Here is a 19,180-nt window from a genome sequence, read left to right on the forward strand (position 1 = left end):
CTGTTGATGATATCACTGTAAGCCTATTACGAGAGAAGTGGTGTTGTTTCTTTGGCTATCCTATCCTGACGCTGGACTGGGACCAACATCGGCTTTGCTCCACTTTCAGTTGTCTTGCTATATAAATCACGTTATTTTCAGTGAAACCATACTAAACCAATAAGGAAAACAATTTGAATTACATCACAATAAACTAATGTTTATTTAATATTCATTTTTGTTTTAATAAGAAATAACATATAGCAGTTTCGTAATCTGCTATTTAATTTAATTATTACAATGTTACATTTATAATGATTGTTGTAGATGTTTATTCAAAGTAGTTTAAAATACACAGTGATGAAGACTTTCATTATTAAAACCTACAGGTAAAAATTCTTGCATCACAAATAAGTGTCATCAGCATAAGAAGACTTATTATTAATGTGAACCCAAAAATATATCTCCATCATTTAATGAATACAGCTTTGAAATATGAATGGCACTTTGGTGCATACCATGTACTAATTATTCAAACTTTGGAAAAAATTCTCAAGTGAAATTAACAGATTTATTAATAAACAGATACTTTACTAATCACAACAACAAATCTGTTACTTTATTTATATTTTTCTTCCAAATTGTATAAATATTCCTACAGCATAAATTTATTTTTAAAATATGAATAATTTCAAACCTTCCATCTAAATAATTTGTTGGAAAATATTAAACACAAATAAAAAGGTTTGCATTATCATTAAAAAACAATTAATTGCTAAAATATAATGAGGACCTATTTGAAAACTTTGAAGATTTAAAAAAACAATCTTAGCAGAGTTTTAGTTAACCAATTTAAATTAACTGTCTGGGCAAATTAGGGCCACTACTGTAAAGCGTACAGTACTATTGTTATAAATAACTGGTTGGCTAAATTGTAACAAATATTTTTGCTTCATAGCTAAAATTTCTACAATAAATTCACAAGTATAAAAGAATTATTTCAATTATTAAATAAGTGACTAAAATCAAGATAGGAAAGTTAATAAAAGAAAGAAAGTGTATCCACAAAATGAGTTTTATTTAACAAACTTTTAAAATGTAACTTTAAAACTTCATCCTGTGTGGATATTGGCTACTGTGTAGTGCAAACATGGAGCCCAAATACTTTCTGATCATTCCAGAGTGCTGTGCCTTCTTGATCTGGGTCAATACTTGGGCATCAACCTTCTTCTGGTCTTCCTTCCTCTTATCTGAGGCCTTGTATTTTTCCTTCTTGGCGACAAAGATGTCTCCCTCCTCCTTCTTGGGTTTTTTGTTCTTTATCCTCTTGAAGTAGTCATCATTGATTTCCGCTGGGATCTGGATGGGTGATACATCAATCTTGGTGGAGGTGGCGATTACATAGTTTTTGTTGATTCTACGGAGTGGACATCCGTTGAGCTTGTAAGGTCCTGTGACGAGAAGCAGTCCGCTGCCTAGCTGCTTCAAGAAGACAACTCGCTTGCCCTTGTGGACACCTGCAAGGACAATGCAGACTGTACCCTCAGTGAGAGCTGGACGCAGACGCCTCTTATGGTCCTTGAAGCACTTCTTGGCCGGGTGACGTCTGATCCTGTCACAAGTTGGGTAGGATGCAGTCTTGCGGGTTAAAATTACCTTACGGGTTCCACCATTCTTCTCACCACCGATCTGTTTCTCAATGAACCTCTTCTTCTTTGGCTTCTCCTTCTTCGGATTCTTCTTTCCGACAAACTTCCACAGTGCCTTCTTGTGGTACATCCTGGACCTACTGAATCTATACACTCCAGCTCCCAAATCGTAATTTCTGGGATGTCCGTACTGTTTCTTCTTGTTTGGTTTGATCTCGCCAGGTTTCAAACGGGCAAGTGCTTTAGCAGATAGTGGCTTTGTCCGTTTGGCGGTGTCTGCCATTTTATCTGAAACAAAAAATTACATTTTACTTCCCTATAACAATTTTAACCCCTATAACAAAGCTAGACAAAACACTTTTTCAGTATCTAATAAGTGAACATGTTGTTATATTAAATAAGAATACAATGATAATCTTATAAACAGTTAAGCATTCAATGTGATTATTTGAAGAGCCGGATATCTTTAAAGACTGAGAATAAACTCATAGACGACACATTGTAGTTCAACCTTAAACAACAGCAATTATTAGTTATAGCAACATTGTATTTTCTTATATCAATGTACTTTTTTTATAATTATCTTTAATATTTTATACAGATTGACCTTGCTTAAATATTGACTAAAAAGGCTGTACTCTTAGTGGAGTGTATTTGTACGTTGTAATAAATGTTAACTATTCATATCAGACTAAACAGTTTTTCATTACATGTTATCTTCTTTATAACCATGAATAATATTTATAAAGGTGTTATTAGGAAATACTTAGGCCCTAAGAAAGATGAAGAAAGAGAAAGATTGAGAGGTTAAGATACGATTTACTTTCAAATATTACTGATAAAGCTACATGTATATTTCCACATACTTTTACAAATTGATTTATCATTTTCTATGTAAGGAGAGAAAACTAAAGAATAACCACAAATATAATTGATCAAAATTACTTACTCTGAAATTTAAAACTTACTTATTAGGTTTAGTTTTAATTATATGGTTATGTTTATAATACCTTCAGATTAATCAATTTAATAATAAGTTTACATTCTTGTTGCAAATCATATAAAGAGACTGAGACAACTTGAATAAGGTAACGGCAATGCAGTAGTAACTTTGTTCATGGATATTAGAGAAATACAAGCCGCAAAGAGGGACTTAAGTAGACATTCAATCAATTTCCCGAAGCAGGGCTTATTCGAGCTTCAGTGGACCTGTAAAGGTTCGGGCAGACATGAAATTTTGGTTCACACAAAACACAGTGATAGCGCGTATCAATGCTTGGAGCCAGTCATAAGCTTCCACGTCTACAGACTTCTTTATAATGCCCCTCTTAAATCGTATTTCCTTTTGGCTGCTAAGTGAATCATAAACTGTTTTTCTCTTCAAGGAATTCATAAAATGAAATTATTGTGCCATTTATCTTCCAATCATCTTTGTGCACATCATTCCCACTATGAAGTGTATTACTGTCTACAGAAAAAAAATACAAATCTATATCACTAGTATTTCAAATATGTGAAACTAGAAACATATTAACTTGTATCTGGCAATTAACATACCTGCCATGACGTACAGATTACATTCCTGTTTTGTACAATATGAAAAATATTAGTATGCAGTTAAACAATATAGTCTACCCATATTTCAAATCAGTACTGGTATTGGTTTACACATAAAAAGAAAGATAAGACCAACCAAAAAGGGTTTTCTAAAAATACTATAGTTTCTAGTACTTTTACACAATGAAAAATATTCTTCTAAGTTAAGATATTCTACTCTTAAGATATCTTCTAGATAATCATTTATTGAGTAATGGACGTAATTAATTAACCAGTCTAGAATATTTCATCCGAAATTATTGCAATGAAGATTAAATCTCTATTTCCACAGTAAAAAGTTCACTCAAGAAAATTTTTCCATATGTTTCTTATACAATCCTTTTCACATAATTTTGTATCAGAAAAAAATAACAACATTCATAGTTGCTACCAAGAGCTCAACTCAATAGTATATTTTTTGTCTTTTCTACATCACACGTACAGAAGTTTATTTGAGAAAAACTAATTGAGGGCATCCGTTTGAGCCATTTCCATTATGGCATGCAAATCAGTTGTACTTTTAATAATTATTATTATTGAGTCATTATTGGCATATATAACAGATTGCACCCCTATAGATCATCACAATGAAGAGAAATGGGCCAAGAACTGAGCCTTGAAGAATTCCTAGTTAACACTTCATATAATGCCTGACTGCCCACCCCTTCCTGCTACGTATTATTAGTGGTTTACCAAATATTTTGTTTCCATGAATTTTATTCAATGTTAAGATGTGCCATAGGAACTCAGTTTTGTAAGAACACTACTGAAAGGAACACAATCAAAAGCCTCACTCAAATTAAATAGAGATAAAGCTAACAATTGTTTACTATCCAAAGCTTCAAGGGTATTACTTAATACATCCATTACTGCATTAGTTGTAGAGCAACCAGTCATAAAGCCAAATTGTGAATTAGATAGTAAATTATAGGTTTACAAATAATATAATAATATATCAAAATAGCAAATAGCCTTGTTTCCTAGGAAATCACAAATATTACTGAGATAGGAATTTTGTTAGTCAACTCCTTAACATAGTAAAAAAAAATTTTTTATGAGATCAAAGTCTTTTGTGTAGTGTCTTGTACATGGAATGATTGTCGTTCTTATGAAAACATCCAAAGCGGCCTTATATTTGCCCATTAACAACCTTTCCACAAGCTACTTTATTGCCTGTACAAGATTTTTAGGATAACATTTTGGAATTCTGCGCAACCCGAGACTGCTAAGGTCCACACCTAGACATATCCTTATAATTGTTAAACAGATTCAACATAAAATCCCTTTCCTTAGCAAGATTGTATGTATACTAGTTAACATTCTTTAAGTTCCTGAACCCTTGAACTGCCACATTTTGGCATTCAGCAGCGTGTAATTTTTCTGAGAATGACGGTGACCAGAATATGGACTCAATTTATTAACCACGATATGGCGTGACAAATCAGGAGATTCTGGTGGCAATTAGGTAAATGAAGATGTTGCTCAAGTTGATCATGGTGGACGGGAAACACGCTACATTTATGCTGACTGTGGAGCAGCTCTGTGCGAGGGAATTAAAACCGGCAGTACCAGGTGATAGTACTGTGGAAAACTCTGCACTTAAAGGGATAACTTGTTTACATATGAAAGGAGAACACAAAAATGCCATAATTTTTTTTTACTTTTTTTACTTATTTGAATTAACTTCATTTTGTTTAGAATTAGTTTTGCTAAGTCTAAATTTCTTTCAGATCTTCTTGGCAAGAGAAGCACAGTGTTTCACTGTTAGTGTGCATTTCATTTGACTGTCAGCTGGCATCACATTATCTCTTCCAATAGTAGGATTGGTTGTCTTGTGTAGGTCACTAGATCAAGAAGTTCTGCTGCTTCCCTTGCTACCAGAGTTCCCTATTCATGAACATAAGACAAGTCTCCACTTATGTCAACCACTGTACCATACTCTTTTAATTTAATTTCTGATTCTACATAATCAGGTTTATATCCCCTCAAGAATACTAACGACCTATCTCTGCACAACAAACATCCTCCAAACTAGAAGAAATTACTGAACATGCCATATTAACATTTTTTTAATGCATTGACTATCATTTGTGGAACATTGTCTTTACCCTTTCTATTTCATATGAAGTCCATGCTGAGTGAAATCTGAATCACCACTTCTGAGTCTTATCAGCTATATGGTTCATATATTCTCCATTCCGGCCAGTTTGGAGTACCAAAGTACACTTTCTAAAAATATGTCGCAGTAGTAATTTTTCAATATTTTTCCAATTTTTAAAAATAATTTACATGTCAAGCTTGTAAAACCTTCAAAATTTAAATATCAAGGTATGACTTTCATTACACCCAATATCTCTCTCAATTTCAATACAAATAACCATTATTTAGCTAATGATTAATAATAATCTGAAAGAACTAGGAAATATAAAACACTTAAGAGCACAAGAAAGTAAAAAAATGTTGTGCAATAACAGTAACGATGTGTTGACACAGCTGTATGGACGTTACAGATGTATACAGCAGAACTGTTTCCTTACGGACATAGAGGAAATTAAAAGTAATACAAAACACGTTATTAATGAAAAGTTCTTTCTCTTTGCAAACAGATGAGTTTTTTAAAATAAAATTTATTCTTTAACCCTCAAAATGCTGTCATCACACCACATGATATTAGCGAGCCACCTGGTAGTGCTAACACTGCACACACAAGATCAGATGAAATTACCACAAAAGATTTAACATATGTATCGATGACATTTCTTAATGTATTTAAAACGTAATAATCTAGAAAAACAGCACTATAGATGAATCTAGCTTTGCATATATAAATCGCAACTGGAGCCATTTCTTACAGTAATCGCTCTTTAAGCAAGATATTTCATTGTTGATAACTAGGTATAATAGTTTTAAACTTTCCATAAGGGGGGAGTTAAAACGATTATTCTTGAAAAAAAAATCTATTCGTTAATGTTAATTTATGTTTTTATAGTTTTCTGTAAATGAATATATAACCTATAATACATGCTATAAATCTTTACATAAATATTTTAAATATTTTTTTTTTAATTTGCTTTAGAACACTTTTTGTAACTTTTATGGTTACTTAAGCTTTGTAATAATTTTTTTTGTTTTTGATATATATATAAAACATTTTTTTAATGCATTGACTATCATTTGTGCAACATTGTCTTTACCCTTTCTATTTCATATGAAGCGCTGAAGTCTTGACGGTCTAATATCTACTGCACTCATAAACATACACGACATAAAATTTTTGTACAGTGACTTAGGGCATAAAAATTATACTTTTGGATGCAATCAATAGCACTTCACCGCCTCAGGGGAATTGACAGTAAGGAGTCAATGTAAGCATAGGTCAATCTGCATACCGTTTTGAAGATTTAGGCAAAATTCAATTTTAGCTCTTCAAAAGTTGACGAGGTTAGACTAAACAAAAAAACTGGATAGGGCTTTGGAAGAGATGACCCAGGAAGTGAAAGTGAATAAAAGGAGGATACAGTATTAAGAGCAAGAACTAAATGATTATGCCTACTACCAAGGGAGCTTTAAACTCTTGTATATAGCTTAAATTACTTCATTTTTCATATTAACATTTCATTTTCATATCTTCTGTAACGTTTTTACTGTTTTTTCCCAAAAGTGTACTATTTTGTAAATAAAAGGCCATTTTCTAAAAAAACTATTAGTAGTTTACAGATTTGAAATTTGTACACAATGAATAAAGGTGTGGAACTAAGGTAATAGCAACATAACCATAAATGCACCTGGAATTAAATAAAATATTTTTTTTAATTATAATTTTAGACACATTTTTTAAAATTTATATTTTTTTTGTCTAACTCTGAAGCTTGAAGTAATTAGTTGACAAAAACTATGCTAGATGAAAGTTCGCTGGACTTTACTTTTGAGCTAATGTACCAATTCCAGCTACAAATGTTCTAAAATATTTAAAATATCTTTCAGTTTATAAAAACGTTACAAACACGTAAATAGTGTCATTGTTAACATATTTTTAACTGTACACTTTTAGCGAATATTAAGTATTAGATATAAAATACAGAGTTAATATCTAAATTTTGCTATAAATTTAGATACTAATATAAAACACACCTTAGTTGTCTTTTGACAGAAGTAGGCTTCTCTGATCTGTGTATGTATATATATATTTTCTTGATTGGTAACGCTAGAGATAGGAAATACTGTTATTCGTCAATAACCTATTACAAAATAATGTGTTGAAGTATTAAGTTCCAGTTTACCATGGGAACATGTTACCAGCCAATCTAATCTCGGAATTAGCATCATGTTGTTACCAAAATGATGTTACCAAGTTACAACTAAACAGAGACAAAATCTAAATGTGTGGGTTTTTTACACATATTACGGTATACAAAAATTTAACTAACTCACTACAATTTAATATTTAGACTGTTAAGACTAATAAAAATTATAAACCTGGTTAAAATTTCAAGTCTTCACTGTACAATACAATTATTGGGTACTACTTAGTCCTTATTTACAATTTGTTATCAAGCTATTGTCACAAAATCTGAGTGGCTGCAGTATACTAAGCGGTCACCAACACAATCAATATTCGTGACCATCTAATAATACTGAAAACAGAAAACAATATGTCAGACTAAATAACAATAATAACAGATATTTCAAAGAACGACACAGTTCTGCTGGTTCTGTATCTTAAAAAGTTATACATTAACGATAGATAATAAACTATCTATGCTATCAATATTAATTGTAAAATGTTACAAAGAATACAATATTTACTTATCCTTAACTAATTTCAAGGATAAACTCCTTGTGAAACAATGAACACACATATATCATTATTATTGTTCTTGCCACCATTAGTCAATAACAAAAAAATTATTTCACTTTGAATTTATTTCCAACCACAATTTTACTTTGAATTATGTGACGAAGTGAATTAAGTGTTAGGCTTTTAAAATTGTATTATAGAGAAGAAGTTATACTTTTATATGTAAAAGAAATATATTTGTATCAAATTATAAAGAGCAATTTTTATTTAAATGACTTTTGAACAGTGTAATACTTATGATTACTACAGGATAAATGTGTGTAATAGCTTTTAGCAAATGCTCGAATGGATCGCTACCAATAATCATAATCCTCAACGATACATATATTCCGCTAGATGATAGGCAATGCAGTCACTCTTCCAGGACTTTTTAAGGATTTCTTTGTAGCTCTCAAATTAGATTCTATTGTTTGAGTGTTCACAGAAGTTAAAGGATCGACGAAGTTTGTGCTGTGGATTTCAGCAAAACGGACATAACCTTTTGTTTTAAGACCAAAATAGGCTTTCCATAAATACGCAATGATCGTCATTCCTGGTTTTAGGTGTTTCACAATTAATGAGATAAGTGAATCAGCATTTCATTTAATTTCTGGGCAGATTTCCAAATGGAATCTACCACTACTGCTCTCCCTTTTGATAATTTCTACACTTGTTTTTATATTTTGTCTTGAAATCATCTAAAAAATTGCTCAATGTTTAAAAATACATGTTGGACTAATATCTGCATGTTCCTTGCCATTGTTCTTGCTGATGTCAGTAGACTACTCATTACATATAAATGAAAAGCTGACAATGATCAATTATAAATTTCTATAGGTCAAATTTGATAGTATTGAAATTTATTATTGATAATTAAGATTCGATTATCGTGGTAGCCGCTTATTATACTGCAGCCATGAGCTTGAATTTAGGCATTATTTGGAGGGATGTTTTTCTTTTTTCCACAAGAGATGGGGTTGGTGCCACCGATGGCCTGGGGCCTTTCTGACTAGTACTTTCCCGACCTTAAATCATCCAATGCGAGATCCTAAAATTCAACTTCTGATCACGTGAGCGATTGTTAAGGTTATAGTTTTGTAGCATTTCCTACATAGGCAATTTAAAATTTATTTGCTAAATATTGATGGGAGAAATTATATGGTAAAATATTTAGCAGTGTGAAACTGCCCGTAAATTCCATCAATAGAAAGAACTAATCCTCTGACACGAATCCTAACCCGGTTCCTGAACTACCACAACCTAGTTCCTGAACTACCACAACCTAGTTCCTGAACCAGTTCAATTAACAAAACTAAATTAATTTTATTATTTGAAAACAAAACGAACAAATAAAAAAAATCTATAGAATCTACTTAACCCTTTTAGGACGACAAAAATTTTGGTTATTTTTTAGGTACGCATTTTTTGACGTGACCATATTTCATAGCGAACATACCAAAGAAGACGACGGTGAAATTGGGCAAAATGTAGTAGTTTGATAAATATATTATAAGTCCATTATTTTAAATTGTCCTTACACCATTTTTTATTCACATGTACATAATTAAATTGTCTACAATATGGTAGCATTTATTACTATTTACAATAACCAGAAAAATTAAAAATTAAATAAAATTTTAGAATTTTTATTTTATTTTTTTATTTTATTAGTTTGGCTTCAGTTTACTATGATAAAAAAAAATTTTTTTACTGTGGGAACTAATATTACTATGTTTCTTACATAGTTTTCAGTTTAAATACAAAATTTTATTAACATTGGTTGAGAAATAATTGTTTTACAACAAAAAAACTTACATTACTACAAATGTTCAGATGCACTTTCTGAGTATTGTAACTCACGGTCCAGTTCACTGCTGTGATCAGCTAAGTTAAATTGATCCATATTCACAAAAGAAGTTGAACAAAACACATTTCACTATAAATCTATAAACACTAAGTTTATAACTGATCTGAAACAATCAACTATAGTCAACGCGACCGCACTGTGACTGACTGAATGTAAACAAACTAGACGGAATTGGCGCGCTCCGCCGACTGGCACTACAATAGGCGCTCACGTGCAGCTGTTCTAAAAATAGACATATGTTGTATTGTTTGGCCAAGATAAGTTCCGAAATACTCCATTTCCTGTCTCAGGATGTGCCTCTACAAGGAAAACTAATTTTGTTCATCGTATTTTCGATATTACGTGAGTATTATGCAAACGTAAACCGGCGGGCACATAAAAGTCCGCTCGTCTTCTTCGGTAAAACTAGTGCGGACTATTGAAAGCCCGCATCGTCTTCTTCGGCAAAACTAGTGCGGACTATTAATAGTCCGCTCGTCCTAAAAGGGTTAACTGGCATTCTAAAACTAAAAATACCGGTTTTTATGGACAAAGTGTACTTATTTCACAGGCCAAATGCAGAAAAAAAAACAAACTTATAAATGACTGTACCTCAAAAATGTAGGTGCAGATTTCGATAAAACATTCTATACATTGTCTACTGTATTATATTACTACCCTCATTCTTAGGCAACGCCTATTTTCGGAGATATATCGCTTTTACATGTCAAATACTGGAGAAAGATATGGATTGACATACCTCAAAAACGTACAAGCCTATTTTGATCAAACTTTCTATACACATTCAATACATGGTCTACTATACTACAATATAACCCTCATTCTTAGGCCACTCCTATTTTCGGAGATATATCGATTTACATTTCAAATACTGGAAAAATATATCCATGGCCGTACCTCAAAAACGTACAAGCCGATTTTGATAAAACTTTCTATACACATTAAATACATAGTCTATAATACAGGAACTAGGTCCGGGAACTCGTTCTTTTAATGGATGGAATCTATGGCCAGTTTCAAGTTGGCAAAAATAAATTAAATATTTTTGAATTTAATTAGTGATGTCAAAATATAGGTAAATTAAATTATATAACTTCTTAAGGAGAGGTCTGTGGATGTAGGAATCGTACAGTAAGACAGCAGGTTTTTTTCTGGTATTTTGATGTAGGGATTACAATAAGAGTTTTACTTTTCTTCTCTCTGACCTTGTGATTGGAGGCAAATCAAAGGCGTCAGTTTTAGTTAGCTGGTTAAGTGGAAGGGGTCTTTTTGAGTATTTTTTGCAGTCTAATTGTTAGTGGTTTACATTTTACTTATTACAAGTAAAGTAGTAGAGGATTTCACTCTAATGCACAGAATTTTGCGTTTACAAGTAGCTCTTTTATAGTCAAATTTCGATTTTCATGTGGGAAATTTTTTGTTAACTAATGTTAGCTTTCTTTTACAGGGATTATTGTATTATTTAGATACAAAAGGGAAATAAGGAGATTAGAATTCACTTAATAATTAATGCTAGTTTTCAAGGGAGTAGGTCATTGCAAATATTGTTCAAAGTAAAGTCTTCAATTTTAATATTATTTAAAAGTTATTTGTGCTAATCTGTTATACAACAGTCAGAATAATTTTATACATCACTATATTTAGCCTCATTTATAATAGAGAAAAGTGCATTTTATTTTGGATTAAATTAGAAATCTTATTTTATTTGAGTTTCATAAGAAAGTTAAATTTTTATTTCAAATTTATTTTTTTAACAAGAAGTTAGGTTAACTATAAATTAATTTATATAAATGAAGAAAAATCTTTTCTTGTTCAAACTTTTTATGACAAAAGTGGTTGAGTAAACTTTTCTGAATTAAATCTAAATATCTAACAAACACAAGGATTGTTCTTTACATTCCACTTTAATTTGAAATTAATAAACTGCTAATTAATAAACAATTTGTACCTGTCTATCTACCCTAATAAAAATAATTAATTAGTTTTTAAACTGGATAATTAAGTGCAGTTTAAATACTGTTTTGTGAAACTTGCGAATCTCTCTACACTAAACAACCTCTTACTGACACTAACACTGACCTCTGTAATGGCTACAAGAACAAAGGTGGTGTACATGTTTTATTTGTCACAAGGCGTTGACACGTTTATCCTTCAAAATAGTAAAAAGTAAGTAAATATTACATTTTATAAAAATACATGGCTGCAGTATAGCCTAATAAGCGTCCCATGCCACTAGTGATCGAGGTAATTCTAAGCAATATATGGGTCAACCTCGATTTTTCTCATATTACAATATAATGTTCCAATAGTCAATTAGAAAAGGAAATGACTAGAATTTCTTGCCGGAAAGGCCGCCAGTGACTGATAACGCCGAAATTAATTCAGTATATACCCAGATCACGCACGATGCCTGCCTGCTGCGATATACGTAGGTTTAGATTGGGTTATCATAAATATGTAACTAATAGTACCACAGTTAAACGTAACATTTACAAGCCCTTATGTGATCTGAGCTTGAATTTGGGCCGCACTGATGGCCAGAAGAATTTCATCAGGACCTTTCTGATCTTAGATCTCGTTCTTAATCTTACAATATGATGACATCGGAGAAGTTGTACGATTTGAGACGTGACCTGAAATCAGGAAAATACTGATAAAAAATACTCCTGACCACTGACTATCAAGTGCGTGCATCAGTGGTGCCACTTCGCCCTTTTAGCGAAACACGAAAAACATCTCTCGAGATAGTACCCAAATTCATCCTCAGATCATGTGAGCGCTTGTTAAGGTTATCTTTAATTTTAACTTTTAATATTTATAATATGTACGCATGTATAGCTTAATAACAAATAGTAGAAGGGACTTTTCGTGGTACCCAACAATTGCACCATAATAGCCAAATTTGAATTAACCCGTTTATACATTTATTGATTTAAAAGTCTTATGTTACATTGTAGTGAGTTAGTTATTTTATATACTAACATGCTACCACAGTAACAGGTCACATGAACGTAGTAACAAACACGTCATTTTGTATAGGGTATTGACAAACAAAAGTAAAAGTATGTTACCACAGTAACAGGTTACATGATGTAATAACTCAACAATTATTTTGTAGTAGGTATAAACAAACAATGGTAGGTATATATCCCATTTCTAGTAGCTATTACATACTCAAATATCGCTCACATAGTTTAACTTCATTTCAATTACAGTAGAACCCCTCATATCCGGCCTCGGTTTTATCCGGCCACTTCTCGGAAGCCAATATCGAAATTTATTTACCACGGCTTGCAGACGCGCAGTTGCACGCACTAGTCTACCACAACTCGTGCGTTATTTTGGTGTATCTATTTGTTAACATTTTCCTGTGTTGTCCTCAGTTGAGCTAGTAGGTTTAACGTGTAAACAGTTTGTTGATTATTTCCAGTGCGGTTAGTACAGTACAGTACAGTACAATTGTTTTGTTTTGTCAATTGTTGTGTACTGTAGGTTGGTTTATCCGGCCGAATCGTTATCCGGCCAGGGGCCCGGTCCCGTGGTGGCCGGATATGAGGGGTTCTACTGTACTTTGGAACAATAGACTAATGTCAAAGTGAATTACGTTATAGACTTAAGATTGTATTGCAGTGAAGCTATATTTTATATGCAAAAGAAATATATGCATTTTTAGATTGTATGAAATAATAAAACTTTCTCCATACATTACTATGTTTGGGTAGTTCCAATTACTTGTTACAGTTCCAACACTTCTGACAGCATTTAAATTGTTCTAATTGATGATTCAATATTATCGGTTACTTGAGTGTTGGACGCTTATTATACTAAGTCAAATATATAGCCTAGATAGTTTTTTTGGGTACTTTGGGATTATACCGACCACACCCAGACATGACTCGTTACTTGACATTTTGCTTCTACTGATTACTAGATTAGCATAGAACAATATTTTGTCCATATAAAACAGGAATTGCCTTATCGCAAACCCCTCCCCATCTTCAGACAGAGGTCAAAAGTCAAGCGGTCTAGTAGATAACGTGATTGCAGTGTCTCGCCGCCCGTTCAGCTGGTGCGTCGCTTTGTTTTACTTCCGTGTTTTACCCCTACATTTCTCCAAACAAAAATTCAACAAAAACAAACATTACCCGTTCAGCTGGTGCGTCGCTTGTTTTACTTCCGTGTTTTACCCCTACATTTCTCCAAACACAAAAATTCAACAAAAACAAACAAAAACTAAACTCTTTATTAAAACACACACAACTTGTTTTTATTCTTGATCACACTCCGCCACCCAAAATGCGGGCTTCCTGCCCCGTGCTGATGTCAACGAAAGAAAAAAATCCCTCGAGATAGTACCTATCAGTAAAATATCAAATTCTAGAGGGGCTCATCAGAAATATAAATTGAATTGTAATGGAAAGGCAATTATGTACTGTGCAAAAAACTTAAATAATCATGTGACGCCGCGCGGCCTGCCGTAATCGGGATTCTCGAGAAAGATAAGATAACAGCGACAACAATACCGATCACAATACCTGGAAATGCTTGTTGATTGATGGAATGTTAGTTCTGTTACTCAGCTACATCGTTTTATAACGTTCTAAGTTCATTGTAAAAAGTTTAGGCGTTGGGGGCATATAACGGAATCTGACCTCATTAACAATTGATGATCGTTGTAAGTTTGTAAATAAAGAGTTGTTTTTTTTGTTCTATCATGTTTGTTTCTATAAATTTTATATTTTTGTGTTCTTCATACTGGTGTGGTCGGTATAATCCCAAAGTACCGTTTTTTGTTCATAAAATTATTCATTTTTAATATATAAACAACCAATCTATACTGAAATTTGGTTTAGGTAGTTATATCAGGGATCGTTACTCATGAATATTGATGATTCGAGTATTGGCCGCTTATTATACTGCAGAAACATTTTGCAACAATGACGGCATATATATATATATATATATATATATATATAGGCTATATATATATACTATATTATCAATTACATAGGCTAGTATACTGATAAAAAAGGATTAAACAAATTGAAGAATTATCTACCACACCATACATTCTACACCTGCCACCTCTAGAATTAAGTAACCAAGTGGATGGAGTACGATAAGCGGACCCGGTTTTTTAAATCGATATTAACAAACAATATTAAATACTAAATTATAACTTTCGATATAACCGATTCTGATTTTTTAACAATAACTAACTTGTATGAACTATTAATAAACACTTTCATAAAATAAACATATTTTCCTTTATGGATAATTACAGTCGAAAGCTAGTGGAGGACCCTGAAACTAAGTTTAAAAGGTGGTATATCATCTGACCTGCTTGCAGATCATCTCTATATATTATTACATAGGAGAAGTACGGTTTTCCGTAGAAAATGCTTCAATTTCTTGGAAGCAGTTAATCATTGCTATCCAGGAGGAAACAAATAATTACGCATACTTCGTATTTCCTGTTATAATATTGGGTTTTTATGTGTCATTTCATTAATTATGAGTTTTTCCTATTTCCAGTTCTAATCGTTTGTTTGATCGTTAAAAGCTGATGTAGGCTATTATGTATAAGATTATTTTAATTTAAAATATGATTGTGATTACGACTATAGATAGCCTATGTTGATATGATTTATAAACGAGTATTCAATAAATGAATAAGTATTCCAATGATTGTACTAATCCATATAAAAAACAAGGTTTCCTTATCTTACTCTACCCAACTAATAAGGCCTAGGCTATTAAGTATGTAGTAGGCCTACAACAGCTAGGGTATTATGATTATAGTTGAGCAACCATAACAATTTTCTGAGCTTTTGTATTTTAATGGAACAAGCCAAAAATTATTATAACTCTCCTACAATTTGTTAAATGATATCCTATACATTCCATTTAACTTGAGCACCATGTAGACTATAATGATCAGTAGCTAGAGACTTTTAGTCCTAGAGAAGCACTGGCTATGTAAAGATCGCAATGAATGAAACCTGGTTTACAGATTGCGAGTTACAAAATACACTTAAGACCTAACAAAGTAAATGAAACTAAGAAACCCGTAGTGTTAGCTAATTCTACTGCAGTATCTCATGGTTCGGGAAATGTGAAATTCACATGTAACGTTGTCATAACCTAAAACGTCTCTACAATGTGTTAAATGTTATACGCTATCTTAGCTAGATTAGAGTATTAAAATCTAAACATTAAAAACATTGTATGCATTAGTTACCTTTATTTCCTAAAGGAACAAATTTAGATGAAAATGACTTTTTCAATCACACAAACTAATAACTAATCTCCCGAACGCGAAACGTGATAGAAACGAAAGATGGAGCTTACCGACGGAAGTGGTTTGCAGGAAAAGAAATCCCAAAGCCTTATAAATATAGCTTCAGTTGGTGTTTCACCGCGCTATAAACACGTCACTGTTGTATTTGTATAAATGCTGTGGTACTTTTCCGTTTTAGTGTTATTACAGTGATAATTTATATTACACATATAATTTATTTATGAAACCAACATTTTTATAACAATATTTCATTTCTCCCCCCCCCCCTACAATCTTGCTTGACACAATCTCAATTAAACTTCATTATTTCTGCAAAAATAACAGAAAATGTCTTTTGAATTTCATGTTTGTTCTAATAATTAAAACAGCTATGTTTAAATGTTCGTAGTTTGCAAACTATTTTAAGCTGTTACCTGTAGTTTTATGCAACAGTTAAGTTGGGTGGGTGTGTTTGTTTTTTTTTTTTGTTTCTTTTGTTCGTTTCTTTGGAACCAAAGTCAACTATAATAGCTTTGGGTAATAAAATATTTTTCCCATTGCAAACTAAACCCTCAGCTGGTACAGTGAGCTTTGGAAAACAAAAATGGTACAGGGAGGTCTTTCAAGACACTAACAAAAAAACTGGTATACAAATTATTACTAAAAAAATAGTGTATACTGTATTAGATTAAAAAATGATATAAATGAAAATAATGGAAAAACAAACTTATTTAAAAATTTTTTAAGGCTTTAAATAATCTTCATTTTCACTAGTCCCAAATATTGGTTATCACGATCAAAATAATGTTATGCTTTTCACATCGATTTATTTTCCCTGTTCGATAGGACCCAGGAAACTACCTAAAACTATAAAACGTGTTTTAAATTAATGAAACCAACAACCGAGTTTGAAGTAATGCCTAACAAGACTAAATTTCTAAAAATTTGTAATCTACTTGTTACAACTAACTTATTAACTTATTCATCAACACAAGTTTTGCAGACAATCATTACTTCGGAATTATCTTTACACCATGTTGATAGTTTACATGTAGTTTTAATTTTTCCTTGGAGAAAGGCCACACCGTTTTCGCTTTGCTGGACCTTCTTGAATAGGTGCAGGTTCAACACCGTCCACTCGTTTGATTAAATGTTTTAATTCTCTTGGAATTTGAGGCAGATATATCTACTCTTCTCTTTAAATAACTATTTAGAAATGGGGTTTAAACACAGATGGAGAACTTTATGATTTATTTTAATGTTGAGATTTGAAAACCGCAAGAGAATGTAGCTATTGACTCTACACATGTCAAATGTTATAAAAAATAATGCTACTGACCAACATTTGGCAAGAATATACAGAACAATTTTGATCAAAAGAATCAACGGCACCTTTGGTAAGGTTGTAAGTTTTTAATGATTTCTTATTTTTCTGTCATTGGGTCAATTTATTTCATTGGTGCATTGTTGAAGTTAAAATAACAATTTTGCTCCTCGTGGGTACATGTGAAACTAGCATATTATTTCTTGTAAAACAAAAAACTGAAGGAGAAGCCGATCTGTTTTTATTTGTCAAGAACTCGAGTGGTTTCTCGTTTGTTTTGTCTCATGGTTCCGACAAGTTAGACCATTAGATCGAAGTTTCTCAATTAATTCTATCTCATGTTATCTTCTGTGACATTTCTGTCTGTGTTTTAAATTGAAGATATCAATTTTTAAACGTTTACCAGGTACACTACGTCTTCTAGGTTTTGTTTTATTATCTTTCCCACAATACACAAAGGAATCAAGCAAATAGTGTGTACGAGAATCGCATAGACACATCACCTTTAAGCCATATTTACTGGCTTGTTCTTCAGGAACATACATATGAAGGGACTTTCCTCTAAAAGGAATGATGTGTTCATTTACTGTGCTGTATTCTTCATAAACCTAGTTGCGAGTGCAGTTTGACATAAGCAAATTTAATATTTCAGAATATGGAACTAATCCATATCCACCTGCCTTTCAATCATCTCTAGTAAAAACATAAAGCTATCAGTAGGAACAAAAATTGTCTGAGTGACATTGTTACACGAAATATGTTCCTACCTGTACCATCTGAAGCAGACAAAAATACGGCATCCTAGTCGCCAGATTTAAATACTCCAGACAAAAGGAGAAGACCAAGAAATGCTTTTAGTTCATTAATATCTACATGACCTGCGAAAGATGGCAAACCCTCATATTTAAAGCTTAAATGTTATTTCTTGGTTTTTGTATTTTAGAACAATATGAGCAATGTCTTCTGTCAATAAAAGAGACCAAACATCTACAGGCAACTGTGCTTTATTGGTTTTAATAGGTCCTACAACTTGTGGAATGTGAAAAATATTTTCTTTGCGGTTGCGGTTTGGTGCAGGAGGATTCTTACACCACTTGAATTACTTTTTTCTACAGAAATAATTTTCTGGATTTCCAACTTGTACCTTCTCTTTCTCTGAATTTTCATGTTCAGCACTACTATCTGAAAAGGTTGATATTCCGAACTCATTTTCGGTGTCACGTTCACTTTCGATTTTTTTCACCATCAGATAAATCACTATCTTCTTCAGTAAACGCGTTTAAATTTAAGGTACTTGAACCAGCTTACTGCTGATCTTGCAGTATTTCAGGTTCATCACGCTCATTTACAGGCACTTCAGATGTGTAAATAAAAAAGTGTCACTTTCATAAAAAAACCCGCTCATTTATGTTTAGAAGTGTTCAAAAAAGTAGCTTAACTAGTACAGTGGGGTCGTTGAGGACTCCAAACACGTAAATTTCATGTATCAAAAATTTAAAAATTTTCTGAATATATTTGCTTGCTACTCATACTCCGACAGAAGGATACATGAAACATGAAATTAGAGACATTGAACCTGAAAGAATCCTCTATACATGCCGGGGATTAAAGTCCAATCCATTGATTATGCAAGTAAACCACCCCGAAA

General features: G+C 32.3%; 1 protein-coding gene across 1 annotated transcript; it reads right to left on the reverse strand.

Moving 5' to 3' along the window:
* Positions 1 to 1,038: 1,038 nt before the first annotated feature.
* On the reverse strand, positions 1,039 to 16,307 carry LOC124364366 (60S ribosomal protein L6-like). The gene is made up of 2 exons (XM_046819769.1): positions 16,170 to 16,307; positions 1,039 to 1,916 (listed from the first exon to the last, which is right to left on the reverse strand). Exon 2 carries the CDS (start codon positions 1,909 to 1,911, stop codon positions 1,084 to 1,086), a length of 828 nt encoding a protein of 275 aa, XP_046675725.1. The 5' UTR covers positions 1,912 to 1,916; positions 16,170 to 16,307; the 3' UTR covers positions 1,039 to 1,083.
* Between the last annotated feature and the right edge of the window lie 2,873 nt (positions 16,308 to 19,180).

The sequence above is a fragment of the Homalodisca vitripennis genome, chromosome 6, assembly GCF_021130785.1.
Source record: "Homalodisca vitripennis isolate AUS2020 chromosome 6, UT_GWSS_2.1, whole genome shotgun sequence".
NCBI lineage: Eukaryota > Metazoa > Arthropoda > Insecta > Hemiptera > Cicadellidae > Homalodisca > Homalodisca vitripennis.

Coding starts and splice junctions, on each gene's coding strand:
- LOC124364366 (XM_046819769.1), bottom strand. CDS start 1,911: ATGGCAGACACCGCCAAACGGACAAAGCCACTATCTGCTAAAGCACTT.